Source organism: Mesoplodon mirus, assembly GCF_964341445.2.
Source record: "Mesoplodon mirus genome assembly, chromosome: 1".
In the NCBI taxonomy this organism is placed as follows: Eukaryota; Metazoa; Chordata; class Mammalia; order Artiodactyla; family Ziphiidae; genus Mesoplodon; species Mesoplodon mirus.
The window spans coordinates 23799584-23826078 of record NC_138976.1 but is presented as its reverse complement, the minus strand read 5'-3'; the positions used below and the strand labels follow the sequence as shown (position 1 = coordinate 23826078).

The 26495-nt window shown below is 50.7% G+C and overlaps 1 protein-coding gene across 1 annotated transcript in view; it reads left to right on the top strand.

The window, feature by feature from the left end:
* Nucleotides 1-3773: 3773 nt before the first annotated feature.
* The window catches only part of SHB (SH2 domain containing adaptor protein B), a 131935-nt gene continuing 109213 nt past the window's right edge, over nucleotides 3774-26495 (top strand). Inside the window, exon 1 of the mRNA XM_082643433.1 lies at nucleotides 3774-4604. Coding sequence (XP_082499559.1) covers nucleotides 3894-4604 — 711 coding nt within the window. The 5' untranslated portion in view covers nucleotides 3774-3893. The remainder of the gene's footprint in view (nucleotides 4605-26495) is intronic.

Below are 26495 nucleotides of genomic sequence, written 5' to 3'. Positions count from 1 at the left end.
CGGACTCTCAACCACTGCGCCACCAGGGAGGCCCCAGATTCATTTTTAATAGGATCACTGGCTGCTGCGTTGAGAAAGAAACCAGGAAATGGGTAGGATATGCCTGCAATGATACAGTCAAGGGATGAAGGAGTTGGACCAGGGTAGGGCAGTGGAGGTGGTGAGACGTGGTAGGATTCTGCATATTCTTTGCTGATGGGTTGGATGGAGCAGGAATAAAAAAGGTGTCAAGGATGACTGAGGGTTTTGCTTCAGGTTTTCACTGAGGATTAATGACTCTCAAATCCATGCTTCCAGCCCAGACTCCCAGGCTGGTACATAGCAAGGGACTGACATTAACATTTGACAGACTGAACTGAAAAAGTTCTGTCTGATGAATCTGTTGGGATGGTGGCACCATTTTTCTACGCCTCCACCAATGGCAGAGCCTACTTCCAGATATTGGGAGTGCAGAGAAAAGAGCTGCCATGTCCCCACCTTGGTCTAAAATGTTAAGTTGAGACAGGTCAGAAACAGCAACAGGACCACACCCAACCCTTCCAATAGGAAAACTGGGGACAAGAAGGGGGGTTTTAAAAGTAAAAAATGCCAAGAATGATGGCCATAGAATTGGGTTTGTGATGTCAAAGAGATTGGATGCCAATCCCAGCCATGCCTCTTGACTCAATCTCTTCCCTTCACTGGTCCGTCTTCTCTCTGAAATGGGGTGGCTGGCTTTCTGAAGAGTCTATCCAGCTCTAACCATCTATAATGTTCTGATCCTTTTCTTACAAGTCCCTGTCTCCTCTAACCATTTGACACAGTGCTTCTCCAACATCGTCTTTCGGAAACTTTTCTGTTTCCTTTCAGACTGATTATTTCTGACTCTGAGTCTTGTAAGAGATGTCACTATTAGTTCCCAAAGGGAAACATCCATGTGTATTTTTGCCTGCTTGAAATAAATACTACCTTAGGTCAGTTACCCCATCTGTAAACTGGGAATAACACAACATTGTAGGGATGCTGAGGAGGGTTAATTATATACAGAACATGTAGAGGTTGAGCAGATACACAAGTGCTCTGGAAGTTTTTGGCATAATACTATAGCATTACAGTAATTTTGGCTTGCAAATTATAACCCAGCAGAGGCATCACATGGAAAAGTGGGTCTGACCCCATGGCCTGCTGAAAGTGAAATGGGAAATATAAGTTGTGAAATATAACTTCTCTTCCTAAACCTTTGGAAAAGGCAGAGATCACTCTTCCATGTGCAACCCACGTGCAGGGAACAAGTTTCCAGATCCTGGAGAAGACTCTCTTGCCCAGGGAGGGTGTCCTGGTCTGCTGCCAGGATCTGGCCATTCCTCCTTCCTGAACCTAGAAGCAGAGATGGGAAGGAAGGGAGCAGGAGAGGATTTGTGGTTGGTTGAAAGGTGGGGTTCGCAAGGAGAATGTCCTTGCGTTTCAGGTTTTCTATTTGAGCCTCTCTTACTTGTGGGATAATTAAGTGCTTATACAGTAGAGGAATGATTTAAAGGGTAATCTGAGATAGTTAAGTCTAGGGACACCCAAAATAAACATCTTAGCTCAGGTCAACTTCTGGGTCCTCTCACCATCCCCCAGACACCCCACAAACACCCCCCCACACACATCACAGATTATTTGCTGTGAAATTCTAAAAAAAATAGATCTCAGGCAATGAAGGGGCTGTGTAGTTGTTGATAATGTCTGTGACTATGGCGTCATATAGTGGGTTTGTAAAATTTAACTGGCTCATAGAGGATGACAGTCCTGTCTGACCAGAGGGGAAGAGCAAATAGCTTGATCCTGAAGGGACAGTTTGCAGTCAATTCCACTGCATCACTGTTTGTGGCTGAGTGGACAGAGCACAGGCTTCAGAGTAAGACCCAAGTTGGAGTCCTGGTTCTGCCACTTCCCCACGGTGGCCTCAGGCAGGGGAAGAGGCCCTCCCTGCCCAAGAGCCTCAGACTGCGAGTCTGACCTCCACCTCCAGTTCTGGCCAAAAGAGTCACTGGCCTTGCTCCCCGCCCTAACAGGTCCCACTTTTCCTACGGGATACAGGAAAAAATAGATTCCCCCAAAGCCCATCTATAATATACAGGTTGCCAGAGGAGGTAATTAATGATTTGGACTATCATCCTAATAAGTTAGCATCCTTAGAGAATTTCTCAGGTGTCAATTCATACCTTAGGGTATGCCATATTCTGGAGCTTGATTAGCCTAATTCAAAGGAGCACCGGCTCTTCTGGCAGTTACCTCATTTCTAGGCAGCTCCTCTTCCTCGGCAGAGCATATGCCGCCTCCCAGGAAAAGCTTTACTGAGCAAGCTGCGCTCCTCACTCGGCCTCAGTTTCCGCATTTTAATAGTCAGAGGATGACCTTAAATTGCAAAGTAGAGACTAGTAGAAATGACACAATTTCGGCGCCACCATACCGGGAACTGGCATCCAGGCCCACCTGGGTGACCTTCCTCTGAGCCTCAGTTTCTCCGTCTGTAAAATGAGGGCCCTGGATTAAATGAAACCTTGCCAGCTCCTACAATCTTAGGCTTTAAACGTTCCCACAGCTCGCTCTGCCAGGTTGGCCGTGAACAGGGTTAAAGCCACGACTTCCTCAGAGGTGAAGAGGTAAGCAAACATTCCGACCTCCCCTTAGCTTGGCTCTCCAACTGGTGGGGGGCCGGACCCCTGCCGTCTATCCTGGCCGCATCCGTCATCTCGATTGCTAAAACGCTCATTTGCATAAGGATTCCTCCGAAGGTCTGGCACAGTGGGCTGAACCGGAGTCTTCGTCCCTTTAAGTAGGGAATAGACACCCTGTCCCTAAGGGGTCTCGGCACCGCAATTCCTCCAAGCGGGTCACGCCGTAAACTAGAAAAGCCTCGCGTCACCAACAGTGGGAATCCCTGGGTAGCACAGCGCGCGGGTCCCGGGGAAGGGTTTGGCCTCTGCGCGCTGCAGGCTTAGGCTGGCAACCTCTCGCCCTAGGCGGCGGCGGACTGCGAGCGAGGCGGGGCCGGTTGCGCCGCGGGACCCCGGCGCCCTCAGGCGAGACCCAGGGCCTGGCGCCGAGGCGGCCACAGGAGGTGGCGCGTGCTGAAGAGAGGAGCTGCTTCTGCCCAGGACCCGGGCGCAAGAAGGGCGGAGCCAGGGCCGAGGTCTGGCAGCAGGACGCGTGGGGGTGGGCGGGGCGGGGTCTGCGGGGGCGGGCTGGGGGCGGGGCGCGCGCGCGGGCCCGGGGAGGGCGGGGCCGCGGCGCGGGGCGGGCGCTGGCGGCCCGAGTGTCACACACGCGGCGGTTCGGGAGGCGGCGACAGCGGCAGCAGCAGGCGCCGCCGGGACGGGCTCGGGCGGGCGCCGGCTGCCTCCTCCCTCCCTCGTCGCTTGCTCGCTCGCTCTCCGGCCCGCTTGCTAGCCGGCAGGGTGCCGAGCTCGCTACAGCGTTCTCGGGAAGGAAGAAGTGGGGGGCCGAGGACGCCGACAAGTTCCAGCAGTACCGGGGATCCGGGCCAAGGCGGTGGCTGCGGTTCCGACGGGGCAGGAGCGCGCTCCGTGGTGGAGCGCACGGCCAGAGCGTCCGAGGAGGGGGGCGCCCGGGCCTTTAGTTATCTGTGGGGCCGCGGCCGGATCCCATGAGACGCGCCCGCGAAGGGCTCGAGATCCGAAGCCCGGGAGGCGCGCGGAGGAGGCGGAGGGCGGTGCTGCAGCGGCCGGAGCCCGGGAGCGGCCGGCAGGAGGCGGCGGAGAGAACTTGAACTTGGCGTCGGGAGCGGGCGCCCCGGACGCCCCTCGCCGGGGCGGGGGCACCGAGGGACCTGGGCGGCAGCACTGCCCCCCGAATGGCCGCGGCGGCGGACGCGGCTCCCGCGCCGCGGCCCTAGGCGGCCTCTCGCCATGGCCAAGTGGCTGAACAAGTACTTCAGCTTGGGCAACAGCAAGACCAAGAGCCCCCCGCAGCCGCCGCGGCCCGACTACCGCGAGCAGCGGCGCCGGGGCGAGCGGCCCTCGCAGACCCCCCAGGCCGTGCCGCAGGCCCCCTCGGCCACCTCGGCGTCCTGCGGTACGGCCGCCGCCTCCTGCTTCTCGGCCTCGTCGGGATCGCTGCCCGACGACAGCGGCAGCACTAGCGACCTCATCCGCGCCTACCGCGCACAGAAGGAGCGCGACTTTGAGGACCCCTACAACGGGCCCGGCTCGTCTCTGCGCAAACTGCGCGCCATGTGCCGCCTGGACTACTGCGGCGGCGGGGAGCCAGGCGGGGGGCAGCGTGCCTTCTCGGCCTCGTCCGCGTCGGGCGCCGCGGGCTGCTGCTGTGCCTCCTCTGGCGCGGGCGCCGCCGCGTCCTCGTCCTCGTCCTCGGGCTCCCCGCACCTCTACCGCAGCAGCAGCGAGCGGCGGCCCGCCACGCCAGCCGAGGTGCGCTACATCTCCCCCAAGCACCGCCTCATTAAGGTGGAGAGCGCCGCGGGCGGTGCCGCAGAACCCTCGGGGGGCTCCTGCTCAGGCGGCCGCACCTGGAGCCCGACGGCCTGCGGAGGCAAGAAACTGCTCAACAAGTGTGGCGCCTCGGCCGCGGAAGAGAGCGGTGCCGGCAAGAAGGACAAGGTAAGGCGCCCCTCGGCCTCACCCGAGGTTCCAGAGCCACTGTGCGCACGGGTAAACTGAGGCACCGCTCTAGTTTCGAGTTCCTGCATCCACTCGGGCTAGGACCTTGGGGTCAGACCTCTCAACGGTGCTTCCCAGTTCTGCCTCTGCGCGCGCTTTGCCCCCGTTCGCCGGCCTCCTGACACAGTCTCTTTCACTGCTGCTGCCAAAACGTCCTCTCTCTGATCCCACAGCCAGGTGCCCGTTTCGGAAGTAGCCTGACGAGAGCGCCCCGCCCAGCCTTGCCCAAGAAAGAGACACCCAACTAGCCCTTCAGCCCCCCCGAGGAGGAAAGTCAGAGAGGCAGAGCTGTCCCGGACTTAAAAGCGTGTTTACTCTTGTCTGCCTCCTCTTCCTCCTGCTCCTGGTTCTATACATGGGAAACTGAGGTCCAGAGCTGGGAAGGGACTCGCCGGATATTACCCATTTCCGATGGCAGATTCAGACCGGCTGTCTTTAAATGGATATATGTAAATCACCCTAAACGCCCTGCCCTGACCCACCCCCCGCGCCAGGTTTCGAAATGGGGCGGCCTTTTGTACTGGAGCTGCACCGGGAACCCCCAAGCGTGCTCTTCCAGTTGCAGTGAGCCGGCCTACAAGAGCGGTCCACTTAGACCTGTCAGTTCCTCCAGCCGCGCATGGGAGGGGTCCGCCTACCCAGCCAGCTGGAAGGAGACCCACCCCTCCAAACCTCACCTTCCTTCCTGACCTTAACCCCACCCCATACAGCCCCAGGGATGAGGGGGACGGTTTTGTGCAACCCCCCTCCCTATCAAATCAGACCATCTCGATCCCCCACCTTTGAAGCAGGTTAGTTAATTCCAGCCAGATGGGGCCCTCTCCTCCCCCTTCACACTCCTGTGACACCCTCCTTTCCCCCATGAAATAATACTTGTTCTGTCTACTTCTGGTGGAAGGCAGTGTTTTGATTACATCTGAGGCCCAGTGCCTTGCAATGGTTATCAGGCCGCTATCCCTCTTGTTCTCCTCTGGCCCCCTACGTTCTCCCAAAGGTAAACTTTTGCCCAGGTGTGGGCTGGGGGAGACTGATAGAGTCTGAGTTTCTTTTAGGACTGGATGTCCAGACAGGAGGGAGACAGGCTCCTACCTGCCAGCTGGTGCTTGGAAAGGGATCTTTTTTGTTTTCCAGGCAGGAGGAGTAAGGGGATGCCCCTCCTGACTTTTTTCTGCCTGACTTCCTCTCCCCAAGGTCCTAGGTCCCCCGAGTACTCCCTCCTCCCCCTGCTGGGTCTGCTGAAGGCATCGTGGGCAGTCGGTGGATTCCACCTCCCTCTGGGCCAGTTTTGGGGACACATCTTGGAAGCATGGACTCTGGGCTTCCTAAGCACCCAGGGTGCCATACCTAAATGACGACGAAGAGCTGGAAGCCAGGTGGCCACCCAGGTGCTGCCTTGGGGACAAAGGAGGTTTCTCCGAGAGCCCCCAGGATTATGGGTTTGTGGTTGATCTATGAGGGAAACAGCAGAGAGGCTCCCTGCTGCCTTATGTGTGGCCCAGGCTTGGCTAGGTGCTGGCCTGGGAGAACCTGAAGTCCCTGGGGATGGAAGGACGGCCCAGCCTAGCTCTCCAGAGAGATTGTGCCTCCCCCCGTTACTCCATGACCACCTCCCAGGTGGGCAAATCTCCTTTCTGTACCACTGCTTGTCGTTCTGCTTGCTCACTGAAGTCTTCCTTTATGGTTTTCAAAACTTTAGTAAGTGTTTTTTCTCATTATAATTAAGACTGTTTCAAATACTGAGGAATAATAAGTTTTATAGCTGGAGTGTCAAGTGTGTTGAAGACTTGGCTTATTTGTATTTCTTACAGGTCTTCTCTGTGCTCTCCCTTGCTGGGTACTAGAGCAGGGTCTAGTGAATACTGTGGCCCAGGCCGCAGTGTGCACGATAAGTGCCGTGATGGGACGTGGTCCGGGAGGACCATTATTTATGGTTGGCTGCAGAAGAGAGCCTGGTGCTGTAGGGGACTGCAGGTAAAGGCCCTGTGGCCAGAATTCAGAGGTTAGAGTTGGGCAGGACCCCAGAGGGGCAGGAGGGCCCGGGTGAGGGAGGACCTTGAAAGCTAAGCACAGTGAGGGCCAGTGAGGGGGTTTAGCTGCTAAATGATGTGAGCAAATGTGGTTTTTATAAAAGATCTCTCTGGGGACTTCTCTGGTGGCACAGTGCTTAAGAATCCACCTGCCAATGCAGGGGACATGGGTTTGAACCCTGGTCCAGGAAGATTTCCCCATGCTGTGGAGCAACTGAGCCCGTGTGCCACAACTACTGAATCTGTGTTCTAGAGCCCACGAGCCACAACTACTGAGCCCTCGTGCTGCAGCTACTGAAGCCCGTGTGCCTAGAGCCTGTGCTCTGCTCACTGCAACTAGAGGAAGCCTGTGCGCAGCAACGAAGACCCAATACAGTCAAAAAAAAAAAAAAATCTCTCTGGGCTGCATTTTCACATACTAGGTTGTGACTTTGAGCCCTTTGGTCTTTTAAGAAGTTGTTGTGATCCTTGGAGTTGGAGGGATTGTGGCTACCAGATATTCTTTCTAACGAGTAGGAGGGGAAGGAGCCGGGAAGGGTCATAGTATTCAGTGGTTCTCAAACTGGCACCCAGAGGACTGGTTAAAACACAGATTGTGGGACCCATCGCCTGAAGTGCCTGAGTCACCACACCTGGTGTGGGGCCTGAGAATGTGCATTTCTAACAAATTCTCGGGTGATCTTTTGCTGCTGATCCTGGGACCACACTTAGAGAACACTAATGCAACAGTGGCTTCTCAACCCTCCCTCTGGGTCTTCTGGTCAGAGCTGCTTTGGGATGCAGACTCTGGATGCCCTCATCTCTGCCCTCTGTGTGGGGCTGCCTCCTAATCCGGGGCTAACACCCACCCCCCATTCCTGGCCAGGCAGCCAGGAGGCAGCCTGGTTTTCACATTATTTCCAGCCAGATAGCTTTTGGAAGGTCAGGCATACTGCAGATCCAGCCCTGAACACCCCAGAGCCCGCCTTCTGCCCCTCACCCACAGATCCAGGAAAACCTGCTTCTAGCCCACTTAATCTCAGACCCAGCTTCCTTTTTTCTGTTGTTAGGAGTTAGGACAAGAACCCCTAGGCCTGCTGAATGCCCCCTGCGTGCCAGACCCTGTGTTTTTAACATCGGCCTGTGTTGAGGGTTGCTATGGCATGGGAGTAGGAGCTGTTGGTCCACAGATCCTCCTTGCAGGGCCTCCATTGTCACCTCCCAACCAGCTTTATCTTTGGGGGACCCTTCTCCTGCTTCCCTTAGTTACCTGTGCTTCCTTCTGACACATACTTGGGCATCCTTCTATACTCCCAGGTAAGTCCTGGGGCACACACACACCTGGTCACGTATGCCCCACTCAGCCAGCCTCCAGTTTGGGGCATTTCCCCTTTTAGAATCATCTGTAACAGACTGTTTTCAGTTTAACCAGCTTTTCCCTGCACTTACTTTTGTGCTCAGAGATCTCTCGGTACAAGGGCGAGCTAGGAGGAAGGGAATAAAGGCTGCAAAAGACTTGGCAGTAATCTTTGGCCTAAGCCTCTGGAGAATATCTACACACGTTGTCTTTTCATCATTTGTTTCCCAGTGTTTTTGTCTTGGGGAATTTAGTGAGGTCTTCACCTAGGAGGCAGCTTTGAGCTGGATCTAGAGACGGAAGTGGAATTTCAGCGCAGGGAGAAGGCTGACTGCAGCCTGCGGGAGCACTTAGGTGCCTGTGCTGTGAGTGTACACGCATACGTGTGTCCATATATGTATGTGTGTGGGCGTATGTGTGCGCAAATATATGTATGAAACCTTAATGTGGAGGGTGTTCTTAGAAACCAGAGCTTTCTTGCAGTGGGCCTCACTTGGGGAATGAGAGGTGACAATGTGAGATACGTGGGGGCCTGAGTTTAGACCGCACAGGGAATCCTTGAAGACTGTTGAGTCAGGAAAAGGATAGACTCAGAGCCATGGTTGAGGAGCATCCCAGGTTACAAACAGCTGCCACAGTCTGGGGGAAATGGGTTTGGAGTTAGGAGGCAATTACAATACAGTCCGAGTGAGACACAGTGAGGGCCTGAACTCCTGGGAAGAGAAAAATGAAACTTTAGTAGGTGGAAATATTATTCCTTCAGGTTGTCTTTATAAAAAAATAATGATGACAAAGAGGCCAGTAACTTGGTAGGTCTCCTTTTGTGCAGCCAAACAGGGCTCATCCAGTTAGATTTTCTGCTGAAGTCTTGTTTCTTTTATCATAATTAAGTAAATGTTTCCACTGCAACTGAGAAAGTCAAGATGCACCATGACATCAGTTCCCCAAGTTTTAAATACATGCTGATGTGTACCAACAATTTATATTTTGTCAGCATCCACAGAGTTGAGTTAAATAACATGTTTCCTAAGGAATAAATAATATCATGTTCAACTTTTTTTTTTTTTTTAAACACTCAGCAAACAGTTTGTGAGCAACGTGCTAAGCAGGGGGGAATTCAGAGGGAATAAGTGGTGGCCAGCTTTCCAAGAGGGAAGCTTTTCAGTTTGTAGTTGAACACGAGCTTTTCAAGATCTAGTCTGGGAAACAGAGACAGGTAATGAGGCAGTGTTGCAACATGTGGCATGCCAGAACAGAAGGGTGTGCAAAGGGCTGGGAGGGCCTCAACTCTGTCTGTGAATTCAAGGAGGGCTTTCAGGGGGTGGCAGCATTTGAGCTTCTCCATGCAGAAGCTTATGCCAAGAGAGTGGTTGGAGGCTCTGAAGGGTGGGTGTGGCAGGAGGTTGCAGACAGAGGTTGGAGCCACAACAGGAAGAGAGTGTCTCACGTGTCTTTGTGGGGAGTTGTGACTTGTCTTTCAGTCCTTTTCACTTCAAATCATTGATGTATAGCTTGATTGAAGCCAGGGTCAAGCATGAGCTGTCAGTCATTTCTGTTTGGTTAACAGCCACATTCTCCAGTTCTGAGAAAGTAATTGATTGGAAAGGTAAGAGCCAAGCTTGGTAGCTGTGGTTTGGCTTGGAACACTTTCTCCTTTGAAGTCCTGTCCCTTGAAAGTAGTGTGAGAAAAATGCTGCATATCAAATCCAGTTTTTCCCATTGATTCCCCAGAAGAGAAATATGTTCTCCAGGCTTCAGGCTAACCACTTAATTGGTCCTTGAATCCTCACAATCACCCGAGAAGGGGTTTATGTACTGTATCAGTTAGCTATTGCTGCGTAACAAATCACGCCAGACTCTGTTTTTTTGTTTGTTTGTTTGTTTTTGCGGTACGCGGGCCTCTCACTGTTGTGGCCTCTGCCGTTGCAGAGCACAGGCTCCGGACGCGCAGGCTCAGCGGCCATGGCTCACAGGCCTAGCCACTCCTCAGCATGTGGGATCTTCCCGGACCAGGGCACAAACCCGTGTCCCCTGCATCGGCAGGCGGACTCTCAACCACTGCGCCACGAGGGAAGCCCCAAACTCTGGTTTTAAACCAGAGGTTAGCAAAGTTTCTTAAAGAGCCAGTTAGTAAATAATTTTAGCTTGCAGGGCAGACGGCCCCCATCACAAATATTCAACTATTCTGCCATTGTAGCTTGAAAGCAGACTTAGACAATATATCAATTAAAAGGGTATAGCTGTATCCAGTCTTTATTTACAAAAATGGGCAACTGGCCTGTGGTCTGTAGTTTCCAACCCCTGCTTTAAATGATAAGCCTTTATTATTGACCGTGAACCCACACGTCAGCTGAGTAGTTTTTCTGGCCTCAGCTGGGCTCACTCAGGCATCTAAGGTCAGTGTGGAGTGTGTGTGCTGCCCTGCCAGCCCTAGCCGGGCTCTCTTACATGTATGGGGATGCCTGGTGTAGGATGGCCTTGGCTATATCGAGTAAGCTCTGTTCCATGTGGTCTCTCATCCTCCAGCAAGTTAGCCTTGTTCATATGATGGTGGCCGGGTTCCAAGAAATTACAGAGGCCCATACAGTTTCTTGAGGTAAGAAACTGGCCTACTGTCCCTACTGTCCCTTCTGCTGCATTCTGTTGACCAAAGCAAGTCATAAGGCCAGCCGGGATTCGGGGGGAGGAGGAGCTGCGAAGTCCCATGGCAGAGGACAGGGGTACAGGCGGGCCGTCAGCGCTGTTGGGGCCTCTAGTGCTATTCCTCTACTGTGGATAGCATTTCCCCCATTTTACAGTTAAAGAAACTGAGGCTTAGAGGTAATAACTTGCTTAATGTCACACAGCTACCAAGTGATGGGGCCCGGTTTGTACCTATTCAGTCTGAATTCAAAGCCTATATGCTTTTCATCAATGTGTTCCTCCCCTTTCAATGATTTAGATGGAGATGGTAAGACTGATTTTTTATTTATTTATTTTTTTTGGCTGCGTTGGGTCTTCATTGCTGCACACCGGCCTTCTCTATTTGCAGCGAGCGGGGGCTACTCTTTGTTGCGGCGCGCGGGCTTCTCATTGTGGTGGCTTCTCTTGTTGCGGAGCATGGGCTCTAGGCGTGCGGGCTTCAGTAGTTGCAGCATGCAGGCCCTAGAGCACACGGGCTTCAGTAGTTTTGGCACGTGGGCTCAGTAGTTGTGGCTCGCAGGCTCTAGGGCGCTGGATCAGTAGTTGTGGTGCACGGTCTTAGTTGCTCTGCGGCATGTGGGATCTTCCCAGACCGGGGATCAAATCCATGTCCCCTGAAGTGGCAGGCGGATTCTCAACCACTGCATCACCAGGGAAGTCCCAAGACTCTGATATTTAATGAAATGTGTGTTGTGTGTCTCCTGCTCCCCTTCACTTAATGCTCCTCTTCTTGCACCCCCTCCCCCATCCCTTTCAGTCTGGGCTTTGGTGGTCCCCAAAGGCTCCCCAGAGCTGGCTTTTCTCTCTCCCTCCCTCATCTCCCTCTGAGTTCTGTAAGTGAGATGTTAATGCAGCACTTGAGTTATTTCATAGAGAAATTCTGCACACAGAGTTGCCACTTCCCAAGGGACAGCTGCACAAGATCACAAGATGTGTGTCTTGTAACTGTGATGTCTTCTCATTCAAGGACTGGTGAGGCTGTGTGTGCTCTTTTAAGAAAAAAAAAAAACTGATATCTTGGCCCTTGTCAACAAGGAACCTAAATTTCCTTGAAGGAGATCAGATGACCGTCTTCTAATCTGACAACCTCAGAACATGACTGATTTCCCCCAGACTGAACCCCCAAGACTTGACCTCGTCCTCTCCCCCAAAGCATTTCTGACCCATAAAATAGGTGTTAAAAGGCAAATCTGAAACAGGTGTGTTTTCCTCTGGCCATTTAAGCAAAGCTGAACCTGCCTGTGGTCGAGTGCTTCCCTGGGCAGTTTCACTTGGAGCTGACTGTCTCATCTTGTGCTGAGAGAGCCAAGTGGTAGTGGCCTGTGGCGAAGGGGTAGGTCAGGCTGGGCCCTAGAAAATAGATTTGGATTTGTGGCTTTGAAGCAGAGAGCTGGGGTGCTGGCTGGCTGATGGCAGCACCTCCGTCGGCTTTCTGAGGGGGGCTGTTCCTGCAGCATGGAGACAGGCTGCTGGTGGTGTCTGCCACACTGACTTGTAACTTGTTTGGCTTTTGTTGACTGAGAAATTGCCATATGCAGGCCACTGTCAGGAGCTGTGGGATGAACCAGGGGTTGGGTAGTGCCTGCCCGTAAGGAGCTTATTTTCTGGTGCGGACACACAGGAACCAAGGTTAGAACACAGCTCTGTATGGCAGAATTTGTCTATAAACAAAGTGGTGTGGGCAGAATTTGTCTATAGACAAAGTAGTGTGGGTGAGCTGAGAGCCATCCTGGCACAGAAGCTGTTCTGGGCAGAGCCTTGATTCCGTGGAGCTGAAGGAGAAGCACGATCAGGAGGAGGTCTTTGTTTTGAACCACTGTGCCATATCACCTCAGGCTGCACAATCTCATGCCTGAATTTTCTCTGCCTAATTTGTGGCTAGATTTAAACTCTTATAAAATTCCCCTCTGTTAGCATTGTAGGACCTACCCAAACTCCTACATTTGGGTGAGTATTCCACAGCTTAAAAGACACTTTTACACCCATAATTAATTTGATTCTAAGAGTCACTCTGTGAGGAAGGTGCTGTAATGCCCATTTTACAGATGGAAAAACTGAGAACTAGGGAGGCATGGAGCCCACCCTGCCTCCCAGCAGGTATTGGCCGAGCCAGTGGCCAGGCTGTTGACCTTGTGTTCTGAGCCCAGTGCCCTTTGTGCCGGGGTGGTGTGGAGGTGGTTTGGCCAAAGTTCCAGTCCACAGGAAGGGTGACAGCCTGATAGATTTCCGGTTCTTTCCGTGTTTTGATTCTGAAACGAGTTACTGAGATCATTAAGGAGCATCGACAGAGGACCTTGCTTCCACAATGGAATTTTCCTTCTCTTCCTGTTTGGTATTTTCCAGTAATATTTCTATTAATGTTTCACTTTCGGAGGCACTGGCTTCCTGAGAGTTTGCACTTTCTCAGTTGATGAGCCAGGAAGAACTGAATTTTCCTCTAAATCATTCAGTTCCTTTCCATCTTCTCCAAGGGGAGCTCTCTCTGGATTTCCCATTATGCTGTAGAGGAAGGATCTTGGAGGTGGGTCCAAGGGATGGAGAGAGAATTAGTCAGGGCCCTGGGGAATGACTCAGGCCCCGAGTTTTCCAAGCAGAACTTAAAAGTAATGGTCAGAAAGGGGCTTCCCAAGGCCGGGGAGGGGAGAAATGGCTTGATAGGTGGGTGGGCTGGGGCGGGGCTGGTCCACTGCTGGGCCTTCACTTATAGGCTGGACCCCGAGTCCTCAGCTGGGCCATGAGAGCCCATACCAAGTCCTTTCTCCTCATTCATTCATTAAACAGACATTGTTGAGAATGGGCTACATGCTGGGTATTGTTCTATTTAGATGCTGGGGATACAGCCGTGGACAAAACATGAAAATTCATGCTACCCTGAGTTTGCCCTCTCGTGAGAGGATTCAAGCAAATAAAGTATGTCGTGTAGAGTGTAGAGAAAAAGTAAAGTTGGGGTGGGCCTGAGTTTGGGGTGGGGTGCTGTTTCAGATGGGTGCTCAGAGGGCTTTGCTGAAGGGTGTGATGGTGTGATTCACACGGCTCTCGGAGAGAAGTGCATTCCAGGCAGAGGGAACAGTCAGGGCAAAAGTCCAAGGCAGGAGCACGCCTGGCTGCTTCAGGGAGATTGGCATGACTGAGTGGAGCAGGTGGAGAGGAAGTGGGGAGACGAGTTCTGAGAGGTGGGACAGGGAGGCTGAGTGCTTCGGGCCTCTCTCGCTTTATCTCTGGGTGAGATGGGAAGTCAGTGGAGGTTCTGAGCAGAGGAATGACGTCATCTGGCTTTTGGGTTTTGAAAGGATCACTCTGGCTGCCTACTGGAGAGTAGACTGGAGGGGACCAGCCAGGAGGCCAGCTGGGAGGACCTTCAGCCATGGGAACTGGGGTGCTAGCGGTAGGTGATGAGAGGAGACCAGATTCAGGACATGTCCTGAAGGTAGAGCTGCAGGATTTCCTGACAGATGAAATGTGAGATGTGAGGGGTGAGGAGAGTCACAGATGACTCCAGGTTTTAGCTTGAGCAGCCGGGAGGGTGAATTGTCATTAGCTGAGATGGGAGGACCCTGGAAGTGCAGTCACAGTCCAGCCAGTGGAGTTGATCCAGCAACTGAGTCCTGGGACTAAGAGCCAAACACGCTCTGAGAACCCAGAGAAGGCATGGGTGGCCTCTGTCTGGGGCTGGGGGAAACCACCAGGAAGAGGAAGTCATCTGGGAGGTGGGTCCAGAGGAAGGTGCACACGGGGCATCCCAGACAGAAGGGGTCCTGTCGACAGTGACTGAGATTGGAAAGGGACCCCTGCTGGGCGCAAGCAGGTGTGGCCAGAGCCTGGGGATTGACTGGTGTAACTGCACATGATAGAGGAAAGAGGCAGGGAGTTGGATGTGAAGGGCTACCTGCCACTGGTCGAAAATTGCCCCAATTCTCCAAATTGGGAGGCCACCTGCTGTGTTGTGTGCCTCAGCTGGGCACCAGAGCAGGGTGAAGAGGAGGCTGGAAGCTGCCTGTTTTGCTAAGCAGAGCATTTCATTACGGAGCACTTGTGATTGTTGCGAATGTTCTTTCTCATCTGGGGCTCACCAGTAGGTGGGCTGCGAGGAGGAGGCAAACAGAAGGAGGAAGAAAGGAACTTTCCTGGTTTCTATAGGCCACAGCTAAACTCTAAAAATGAAAATGACCAGAAAGTTTTTCACAGTGAAGCTTCACTGTTTTGTGGGGCGTGCACTCCCAGAAAGCCAGACAGCCTTGTAATCCTCCCGGTGCATTCCAAAGCCGTGCATGTGATTTGGGGCCCGCGTGGCATTCGCGGAATGACGCAGCCCCTACCTGCTCTCCCGTGTGGAGCAGATGCGAGTTGGCCGTGTTCTATGGCCGTGTTCTAAGGCCGTTCCTCAGAACAGCAAGCTTGGATTTTTTTGATATATTTCAATGTTTATCTCTGTGTTAACTTTTTTCTTCCCCCTTCAACAAAACTAAGACAGGTTTGGTATAGAAAATGCTGATAAGCAAAACTAAAATAGAAACCAACTTTAATTCTACAATTCAGAGAAACCGCTGTTAACATTTCACTGTTTTTCCATCTAGCCTTTTTTTCAGTGCATATCTATATGTGTGTGTGTGTGTGTCTGTGTGTATATATATTTCCCTTCACAAAAATTAATATTGTGCGTATCTGTTTGTGTTCTTTTTGCTTAAAGACATGGAAAGATGTTTACATTGTCTTAAACATTCAACAACACTAATTTAATGTCTGTATAGTATTCTATTTGCTTATTCAGGCTCTCCCTGGTTTTCACTAATTTAACAGTGCTATAATGAACATCTTTGTAACTTAATTCTTTGCATAAATAAGTCTGTGATTATTTCTCTGGGATTGATTCCCAGAGGAGAATTGTTGGGTAGGAAGATAACAATTTTGATACATTCTTTCAAATACTAGAAAGACCTTACAAGTTTTCACCTGCTACTCTAACGCAGTTTAGTTTAATTTGCAGTTTCGTAGGTTACTGGTGCATATGTTTGTTGACTGCTTGTGTCTCTTTTCCGAAATTGTGTACTTCTATCTGTCCATCCTTTTTGCCCTAGGGTTTATCTTTATATTGATTAGTAAGAGCTGTTTGTGGATTAAGGATGGTAGCCCCTCGCCTGCCGTTTGGGTTGCAGGGTATTTTTTTTTACAAGTTTGTAATTTGCCTTTTGGCTCTGTATGTGGTGATTGCTTTTGTTGTTTACACTGAATGGTTTTCTGTTGCTGAATCAGTCGATGTTTCTCATGATTTTTGAGTGTGCTGCTTAGAAAAGTTTTCTGTACTCCAATGTATTTTCTTCTAATACCTTGATGGTTTCTTTCTTTCTTTCTTTCTTTGGCTGCGTCAGGTCTTAGTTGTGGCACATGGGATCGTTCGTTGCAGCACGCAGGCTTTTTTTTGCACTGCGCGGGTTTCTCTAGTTGCAGCGTGTGGGCTTAGTTGCCCTGTGTCCTGTGGGATCTTAGTTTCCCGACCAGGGATCGAACCCGCGTCCCCTGCATTGGAAGGCAGATTCTTAACCACTAGATCACCAGGGAAGTCCCTCTTTCTTTTTTAACGTTGACATTTTAATCTGGAGTTTGATTTCAGGGTATGAGGTAGGGTTTTAATTTTATTTTTCCGAATGACCAGTCTGTGTCTGGACATCCTCTCCTCCTTGCTTGCTCCGTGAGCTGTCTGTATTTCTTCAGGTGCCTTTTTAGAATTCAATATTTTGACTCCGTCTTGCCCTGACTGCGTTAAGTTCTCATCAGCTATTATGATAATGATGATTTCACCTTGTCTTTATAAAATGACACCTTCCGTCTGTAGATACCCATGCACTTATTATACATTCAACTCCTGACACCTGAGGGAAGTAACTGGGTATTAGCACTTCATCTTTGGATGCCATACCTGATGCGGTGGGTGGAATGAGTCCAGGAAAGCTTCGCCTCACCTCTACTGGAGTCAGCTTCCCCCTCCAGGATCAGGGGGCCGGCTGTCCAGGTATATTCAGTGCAACCACTTACTGTTCGCCCTGCCTATGTAGCCTTATCTGGGTGGGTCCATTTCAGCTTTCACATGGTGACTTTTGTGGAGAAAGGGGTGCAGCATTCAGTCATCCATGCAGCAAACATTCTTTAGATACCCACCATGTTCTAGCACTGGGCTGAGTTGTGCAGACCATCAGCAACGAATAAGCCCCGGCACTCTAACTCAGAGCCCAGGAGGGGATATTGGAAAGGCCCAGGAATATCTCTACTGCAAGGCAGAAAGTGTTCAGTGCCAGGATACAGAGGCAGGTAATGACTCTGAGTAACAAGAAGCATTGGAACCTGAGGTGGGCACGGGCAGCACTGTAGTAGACCATGGGTAGCAGAGCTCAGACTGGAAGGATGGAGAGGACTTGAAGGTGTGGTATGTGGGGACTGTATTATTTTGGTCATTTAAATTTTTTTCACACCCACCAAAGTCCAATGCAAGTGACATGAATTCACGGAGTTCTTCCCCCACCCGCCGACCTTTTCTGTCCCCTTAACCCAGGTGTCCTATGTCTTCAATTAGTGAGAGACCCTTTCCGAGGCTCTGTTGCATGTTCTTCTTTTCCTGGCTCAGGCCAGCGTTGGGATAATCCATCCTGCAGTGTCTGCTATGGGGTTTGTGACATTAATGAATTGGTGTTGATGGAACAGATTAAGTCCAGGAGTGTTCACAGTGAATAAATCAAGGAAAAAAAGATGCAGAATTTTCTGCATGAACATGGATGATCATTTTTATGGTTTTAAGAGGCTGAGGGTGTCTGCCTAATTCACTATGCTGTGTGTCACAGCATGTCAATGAACCCTACCTAGACCAGCCCTGGCAGCACAAATCACCAGGAGAGCATTTTTCAAAATTTTTAGTTGCCTGGGCTCCACCTCACACAAATTACACCATGGTTTCTGGGGATAGAGCCTGAGTATCAGTACTTTTGGAAGGTCCCCATGTGATTCTGATATGTAGCCAACGCTGAAAGTTGCTGTCCTGGAACTTAGTTTGGGGTTCCAGGGGAGCCTAGGGACCATCCAGTCCAATCCTCCTGCATCCGTGCCTGAAAACTTCCAGTGATGGGTGGATTTGTCACATGAGCACACACTCCTTTGCACAGCTGAGCTTTCAAGTTTTTTCTGCTGTTCCCTCCAACTTAGTACAGGTTTGTTGAGTACCTGGTGTTTATGGGAGCTCTGCTGGCTGACCTCTTTCTCTCTGTGGATTCTGTTATTGTTTTAGTTGGACTCTGAGGTCAAGCAGAACCAGTCTAACCTTACTTCTTCCACATGACGACCCTCAGATGTGTGATCGTATCTTCAAAGGCAGAGGGAAGCTGCAGGCTGTAACATTTCCCCATAGAGCCAAATTCCCAGCCAGGACACCAACTGCTAAGGGCAAGTACCCTTCAGCATCACGAGTGTGGAGGGCATCGATGGACCCCCAGTCCAGGAGCTTCCTGAGCAGGAAGTGGCAGGCTGGAGCGGGTTCTGCGTTGCGGGGCTGAGGTTGACTCTGAGGAGTTAATCCTGAAGCGTGACCAGATGGAGAGCAGAGCATCGTTGGATTCGATTCCCAGGTGGATTTTGGGGGTCTCAGGGCAAAGCGAGCAGGAGAGCAGCAGTGAGGAGTAGATTCCGGGGGAGCGGGTGGGATCTTGCCATCAGGACCTCAGCGCTGAGCAGGTAACAAGCAGAGCAGAAGCTGCCCGGCTGAGAGCAGCGTGGTGTCAGGAGCCAGGTATTCTCGGGCCAGGTGTTTGTCCTTTGTGGGGGTAGCCGGTGACGCTACACACCACAGGTGCCCAGAGCTGTTGATCCCAACACGGCAGGACCCTAGGGGTGTCCACTGTGGTGATGTGAAATGAGCACTGGTTTGGGGGTCAGAAGTCTGGGCTCAAATCCTGGACCTGGTGCTCAGAAGCTTAGTAATTTGGGATTAGCTTCTCCGGGCCTGGAATGCTCATCTCTCCTAACATGGGCGTAGTAATAATAGAGGGTGTTTCCTGACCCCTCACTCTGTGCCTCGTGCCTGTGGGACACTTTCTGTGTGTGATCCTCACAGCCAGTCTTTGAGGTGGTCCTGTTAGAATCCCCTTTTTACAGATGATGAAACATTCTGGAGATGAGGTTCAGGGGCAGTACCTAGGGTCTTTGTGAAGATTTAATAAAATTATTTGTTTAAATGGCTAAGCACAATGCGTGGCATGTAGGAAGAGCTTTATGAACTCTTTTGGCCACAGTCTGTCCTGGGCCTCAAGCCAGCCTCGAACTCTGGGCTTCTTATAGCCACAGTCAAGCCAGTGGGACTTTCCTTTCTGGCCGGGTGAGGTTGTCCTCAAAAAGTATCCCTGTCCTTATCTTGACAGTCAGTTTGTGGTTGACCTATGATTCTCTGCAGTGGGAGAATAGAAGTAAAAAATCTACCTGGATCACCGCTCTGTTCTGAGTGCTTTATGAATATTAACTCACTGACCCTCATGACACCCTAGGATGTAAGTTCTATTGAGTCCCATTTTATAGATGGAGAAACTAGGGCAAACATGTGTGGGTTGTTTTTTTTTTTTTTTAAAGTACTTTGTCAATAGGTGACACAGCTAGTAATGGGCAGAACTGCAGGTGGGGGTGTGAAGCCCAGAAAGTTAGTTTGGCTTCTGTCTGCCCTTAACCTCTATGCTACACAGCTATAGGGAACAGTGACAGAGGTCAGTTCTGTATCATCTGGTTGTTCCAAAACCATGAGGCCAGAGCCATTTAAAAATCGTAGCTCTCTACTGTTGATAAAGCATCTGGTTTGGGCCAGGCACTCTCCATATGTCTTCTCAAGATAATGCTGCCAAAGTAGCATCAGGAAGGCTTCATGGAGGAGGTGGCACGGGAGCTGGGCCTTCATGGATACAGAGGATTTGGATATTTAGAGATTTGTGGATGTTAGGAGGACATCCTGGGAGGGGCGTTGCGAGTGGTCCGAAGTGACTGAAGGAGAGGCTGTGAGAAGACAAAAGAGAAAATATACAAGAGTGAGAGATAAGGCCAGGTGACAGAAGGCCCGAAGGGACAGGCCACAGAGTTTGGTCTGTTCTCTGGTAATGAAAGGTGGTGGAGCACAGGAGTGACAGGGTCAGATCTGGGCTTTAGAAAAAAACCTATCTGTCTCCATCTTAAGAGGATGGGTTAGAGAGGGTTGGGAGAGGGAGGCCTAAGCTGAGCCTGGGGGTGGGGAGCCCCGTTGGGAGGACACCAAGTGCTTTATGCAGACTGGCCCGACCCCAGTCTGCATTCTTTCTTTCTTTATTTTAAAAAATATTTATTTATTTATTTGGCTGCATTGGGTCTTAGTTGCAACACATGGGATCTTCGTTGTGGCATGCGGGATCTTTTGTTGCAGTGCGGGCTCTTCGTTGCGGCGTGCGGGCTTCTCTAGTTGTGGCGCACGGGCTCCAGAGCACGTGGGCTCTGTAGTTGCGGCACGCGGGCTTAGTTGCTCTGCGGCATGTGGGATCTTAGTTCCTTGACCAGGGATCGAACCCTCATCCCCTGCAATGGAAGGCAGGTTCTTTAACCACTGGACCACCAGGGAAGTACCCCCCCACACACCTATACTGTGACTGACTGCTCAGGCAGCTCTCAGATGACATTGGGCAGTGGAGGGAAATCGACCGAGTACCTGTCTAGGGGATAGATTCTCTGGATCACTCTCATCAATAGTTGAGATATGCCCTCTGTGTAGTTTGTAAGTTACCCAGTCCAGGAGAGCTTTTGTCCACATTCTGTCAGAGTCAGGCGGATCGTGCACCAGGGGTCCCGGGGCCTGGGTCAGAAATAGAGTTATATCTTCACCTATGGTCTTTATGGATAGTTGGGTGGGAGGAGGCCTTGTATGAACCAAGCAGCACCTCAGCTGCTTGCTTCTGTAGAAACACGGAGCAGGAAAGGGCAGAGCCACTGAACAGCTAGCTCCTCTATGAGGGTAGTTGTGTGGGGTGAAGGAGGTGGGAGAGCATGCACTGTTTGTTCTGGGGGGCCACAGAGCTAGTCACCTGACCTTGAGACTGAGGTTCAGCTCTCCCATCTGTTGACAGCACCTCGGGGAGTTGGAGGCAGCCCAGGATGTCCGGGCAAACGATAGCAGGTTGAAGGAGCCACAGTAAAGCTGCTGCTGGAGGCTTCAGAAGAAGGGAATGCAAAAGGGAGAAGGGCGTGCTGGGGTTCTGGCTGCCACTAGGATGCTGACCTTCAGAGGACATCCTCCACGGGAGGAGCTCTGAGAAGCAGTAAGTGCTCAGGAGGCTTTGGGTCCCCAGGGGGGAAGAAACATTAGCCTTGATGAAGATGTTTGCTGGGCTCAGTTGAAGGGTCCCCTGAGGATCCCTGTCCAATTCCTCTCTCATTCATGGCTGAATCAGAGGTTCCTCTGGCCAGCAGAGCACGCTTCCCAATTCCTGAAGAGATGCTTTGTAAATAAAGATCTAGGAATAATGTTCCATCAGGCCAGCTCAGGGGGCTCTTGCCACATGCTTGGGGCACACGCTTAGGGAATTCAGCCGTCATTCAGCTCCTCCTTGCTGGGCTTCTGCAAGGTCTGGGATCCATCTGAAGGCCATCTGTGGCGTGACTGTGAAGTGACAAGATGGTGGGAATCGGTGTCATCACTTCCGAGTCACCCACAGGACAGCTGAGAACATTGTCAAGGCCTGGATCACACACGCAGGCCTCGGGCCTGATGTTGTCAAAGTGCAGACGCCCAAACCAGGCGTGCGTCTGGGGCCTTGCCTTCCTTCTCTTGTCCCGCCCCACCCTGATTTTTGTGTGCACCCTTGATTCTGGTTCTTTATCACCCTCAGACTAGGGCAGAAGTGGGCCCGGTTTTGAAAAAGCTGAGGAACTTTTCTCCATCCAGGCAAACGCTTTGTGTTGAGGAGTCCTTAAACTTATTAGACATGAAGCCTCCAGAGGAAGCAGAAATTGCTTCTGACGGCTCACAGAGATCCCTGAATGAGGAGTTTGGAAGTAAGAAATCAGTGGATGAGGATGCGGACACATTTTTCTTTGGGGGGGGGTACTATTTAATTCCTCTCCTAAATTAGAAATGCCTTTCTTTATACCTGTCAGATCCTTTGGGGAATGGTTATTCCAGAAAATTTCATAACTTCTTTGCTTTTGATGGTTTCTTCTGGTTTTACCTATTTCTCTGCAACCCAGCAAGTACTTTGGAACATGGGATTCCTTCAAGTTCAGAGGCTATAGTTCTGTCTGTGCTCAAATATTTCTTACTCTGCAAGTAAATTTCAGTTGTACACCTTCATTCAGTCAGAGGGTCATTTTAACTGGAACATTGCTGATGGGTGGGAGGGAAACTTTAAATTTATAAAGGGTACTGAAACAAAACAAGAAGTTCATGCCGTCTTGTGTTCCCCAGACTTTTCTTTTAAAACTTCAGAAAGGGAAATCAGGGCTTCCCTTGTAGGAAGAAGGAAGGCTTCCTTAGAAGATCTGGATTTTTGAATTTCAAAGGCTTGATTGAATGTGAAATCTAAGGTCATCCTGTATTCACAGTCTAAAAATCAGAAAGAAGTGAGTTAGAGTGTCATTATTAAGTTTATCCCTGCAGCCACTAGGGGCATGACATTTTCTATTCCTTAGTTCTTTAGTGGTAAAAGAGAATCTTACCCATTGCTGAATAAAAGACCACTTGAGCCCTGTTGCTGAAGAACTGTGGCATGTTTCCCTGCATTGGTCTGTGGTTGGACGGTCAAGACTGACATACATTGACAGGTGGACCCAGAATCACAGGATGTGTCTCAGGGATTTGTAGCAAGCTGTGTGTGTTTTAGATCATTGTGCACTCGATTTTAAAACACTCCGGAATGCCCGCTCCGACGCTGGCCTAGGGGCCTGAGAGCAGCAGTGTGGAGCAGTGAGAGAGCACTGACCGTTCAGGCTTAGTCTGGGTTCAAGTTGAGGGTCTGTGACCTTGGGTAAGTCACTTGACCTCCCTGAGCCTATTTTCCCATCTTTAAATGAGGGTGTTCATCCCTATCGTGAGGTCAGCCAATAAGGCCACTGTAAAAGGACCTTATAAATCAGGGGTGCCTTAAAAATGTTGTAGACTTGGTTCCAGGTCAGAAAGAGTAACGGGAAACTGAGGGAACAACACAGAGAAGCTGAAAAGTTGCTACTCTCTGGTCCAGTGGTTCCCCTGTTAGGAGTTTATCCTAAGGAGAGAGTGAAGAGAGTCACAATGATTTAGCTACCAGTATCCTACAGCATTTGGAAAAACAACAAAAAAAGGAAATTACCTAAATATCCAACTGTGGGAAATGGTTCATGCATATGGTGGAAAGGAATGCGGCCACCCAAAGCTGGGTTGAGTAACTCAACTGCAGAAGAGTCAAGAGGGGAAAGGCTCACCACAGAAGACTTTAAAAGTAGGGTATAAGAAACCGAATAGTTGTAGTCTCCCCCTACCCCATTCCCACCTACACAGGTAGAGAAAAGGCCAGAAGTAAATAGACCCAAATGTGGATAGTGGTTGTCACTGCAAGGTTGGATATTTTTCAGTTTTTAAAGGCAAACACTATTTAATCACAAAGGTACATTTTTTCCAAGTAAATTAATGACATGGCAAGGGCAAGGGGAATGAGAAGGTGAGCCCAGTGCAGGCTCTCTGCCTCCCAGCCAGGCTCTGCCCAACCTTGTGAATGAGCAGTTGAACTTCAAAGCCAGGGCAGAGAGAGCGTCTCATTGTGTTGGAATGTGGGCGATGAGGCTCACAGGAAGTGATGACAAGCCCTTTGTTATATAAGCTCACCAGGCTGGCTCGGCGGTGCCAGCGCTGGCCCTTGGTGCCCGATCAGGACATCATCTGTCTGTGTCTGTGGTCACAGCCCTCTTATCGGAACTGCGCAGCCAGGCACCGGAAGATACAATGCACACCCTCTCTTCCTTTACTCCCACTGGCACATTGGGCTATTGCATGCAAGGAGAGAGGCCAGCGTGAAGGAACTTACTGGCATTATTTACGACCAGGGAAGGTGTGGGGATTTTCCCTTGACCCTTCGGAAGACATCTATCCTGGCTGCCTCCAAAAGCCAGGGCTACCTGCCTTCATCTACTTCTGTTTCTCGGTTCCTATTGGTCTGTGCTGTGTTTACAGCTGTGGTCCTGCTGAAGGAGTTAGTCCCGGAAAGGGGGGACGATTCCCTCGGGCTGGGAACGTGGCTGCTCCAAAGGCAGATTGCAATTTCCCTCTCTGTTAACTTCCCTACAGCAGGCAGGTTGAACCGGGCCATGCATAGGACAGGTGCCCACAGAAGCTGTTCAGTCTTGGAGTCTCCTGTATGGAAGGCTGTGTCCGTGCAAGCGCTGTGGCTAAAGATAGTGGAATGCTGCGCCCATTGCACTTGCCCTGGCACCAGAGACTCTGAGCTACTTTATATTGAGAACCTATTGTATGCTGTACTCTGCTGGGTGCTTTAGGTACCACACTAAACCGTAATCCTCCCAGGAACTCTGCAACGAGGTTATTGTTAATTTTTTCTATAAGAAAACAGATTCAGGGCAGGGGACATGGCCAAGGCCTGTCAAACTTCCGTGCTTTTATTGACATTCCTGTCTTACTGGATACCAGGGACTCAGCATGTACTCACTTTTTATTTACACTCGCAGCTCCTGGCTCAGAACTTGGAACACTCTAACCACTCTGGATGAATTGAATCTTGAGACTCCATGCTGTGTGGCTTTGGACAAGTCCCTTCTCCTCTGTGGGCCACAGTGTCTCCATTTGTAATGGCCGGGTGTTCTTCTCTGTCAGCAGGCCCCGTCTTTTCCAAAGACGTCCCAGGACAGCCATCCCCAGACCACAGATTCCTGTGGAATGCAGTTGGTCTTATAAGAGATCTTTTACTATCGGGCTGAGACCTGAACATCAGATGACTGTTGTCCCCAATTAACGAGATACAAGAAATAAAGTTGCGCAGCTTTATAATGCAACGACATTTCTCACTGCCGTTTCAATTCACCCAGTGTTTAAGGCACGCGTTTTGCCCTTGGCAGGCTCATGTGTTTCATTCGTTGGTGTGATCACCCACCTTTCACCTGAATTGGTTTGAAAAGCCTTGGGTAGTTTCCAGAAATTAAATCCACTCTAGAGGACAGAAGATTTACCACCCCAAGATGTTTAAAGAAGTGTGTGGCCACCTCTGGGGGCCCTACTCAGAGAGGAGCGCAGAGGGGCTTTGGGAACAAGGTTGCTCCTCCCAGGGGGGCCCCTTGTTCTTGTTCGCATGTGTCAGTTCCCACGCCTCAGCAAACTTTCTGTAAAGGGCCAGGTGGTAAGTATTTTCAGCTTTGGGGACAACATGCAGCCCCTCAAGTCTTCCCTTGTTGTTAGAAAGCAGCCATAGACAATATGTAAATCAGTGGGCGTGGCTGTGTTCCAATAAAACTTTATTTACAAAAATAAACTTAGCAGACGTCTAGTCTAAAATGTTAGGCACATCTCTTCATAATCACAGCCCATGTTGACTTGTTCCCTCTGTGTTTTGTACATACTTGTTTTGACCTCCTGATTGTATGGAAGTTCCCCCCACCCCGACCCCAGCTCCCACCCCTCCCCAGACCCGTGGGTTTTTTGCAAGCTCTCTCTGACCTAGACATGCTATAAGAGCTTTCATCAATACTTAGTTGCACAGAAGTAGCCCACATTCTCATGTCAAAAAGTATGTCTTTTAAAAATGCACCATTTTTTCCTACAACTGTGTTGTCCTGTGTAGGGTCTCTTGTTGTACAGTCTGGCTCATTATAAAGATGTAGGAAGTTGATATATTATCAAATTGCTTACTGTTACAGATTTTTAAAATGCTGTCAGAAGAAAAGCCCCATCCCTGACATCCCATAGTGCTTGAGTCTTGACTCTTCTGGCCGGTTCTTCATCTTCTGTCTTTCAAAAGTGACTCCAGTCATGTCATTACTTAAACACTCTCCATAGCTTCTTTCATGTCTAGACTCATAGTGTGACATCAAAGCTGACCCTTAACCTCTGTGAAAGGCTCCCTCTTGCTCCATGATTCCCGGCCAGCCGGTTGGAAATTGCTTGCCTTCTGCCAGAATTTTACCTCCATGCCCTTGTATCTTTACCTGTAATGTATCTTTATGCTCCTCATCCTTCCCGGTGGGAGCACCTCACACAGGGCCGGACCTGGAGTGGGCCCAGGAATGCTTGTCAAATGAGTGGCCTTAGTGAGGTTGATTGAGGGCCCAATGTACTCTGAAACTCCTGGAGTCCCCAAACCTCCAGTGACTCCAGCACAGGGAAACACCCAAACCCCAGTGCCCCCCAGGGCAGCCAGCACACTCTAAATCATGGCACCTAGCGGGCCTCCAACAGGCATAGTGGCTTTTGTGCCCAGCTTTGTGGTGTGGTAGGGAGGTAGGCATCTGCGACAGGCAGCTTCCCCTCCACAGGGGCAGGTGGGAGTGATGATAATAACAGTTACCAAGCCCTGAGCACCTGCTCTATGCAGAGCTCTAAGCCAGGGACCTGTATGTGATCTGCACAGGCTTCAGGGCGGTGGCACTTAGGGATCCTTCAGCTCCTTCAGCATCATGCCCAGCACCTAGTAGGTGCTCAAAAAATATGTTTTGAGTGAATAAATGAATTAGGCTAGAAGGAGGTTTTTCTGGAAGGATTTGTTGTGGCCAGATGGAAGGGCCACAAATGCCTTACTAAGGAGTTAATTGAACCTTTGCTCTGTAGGC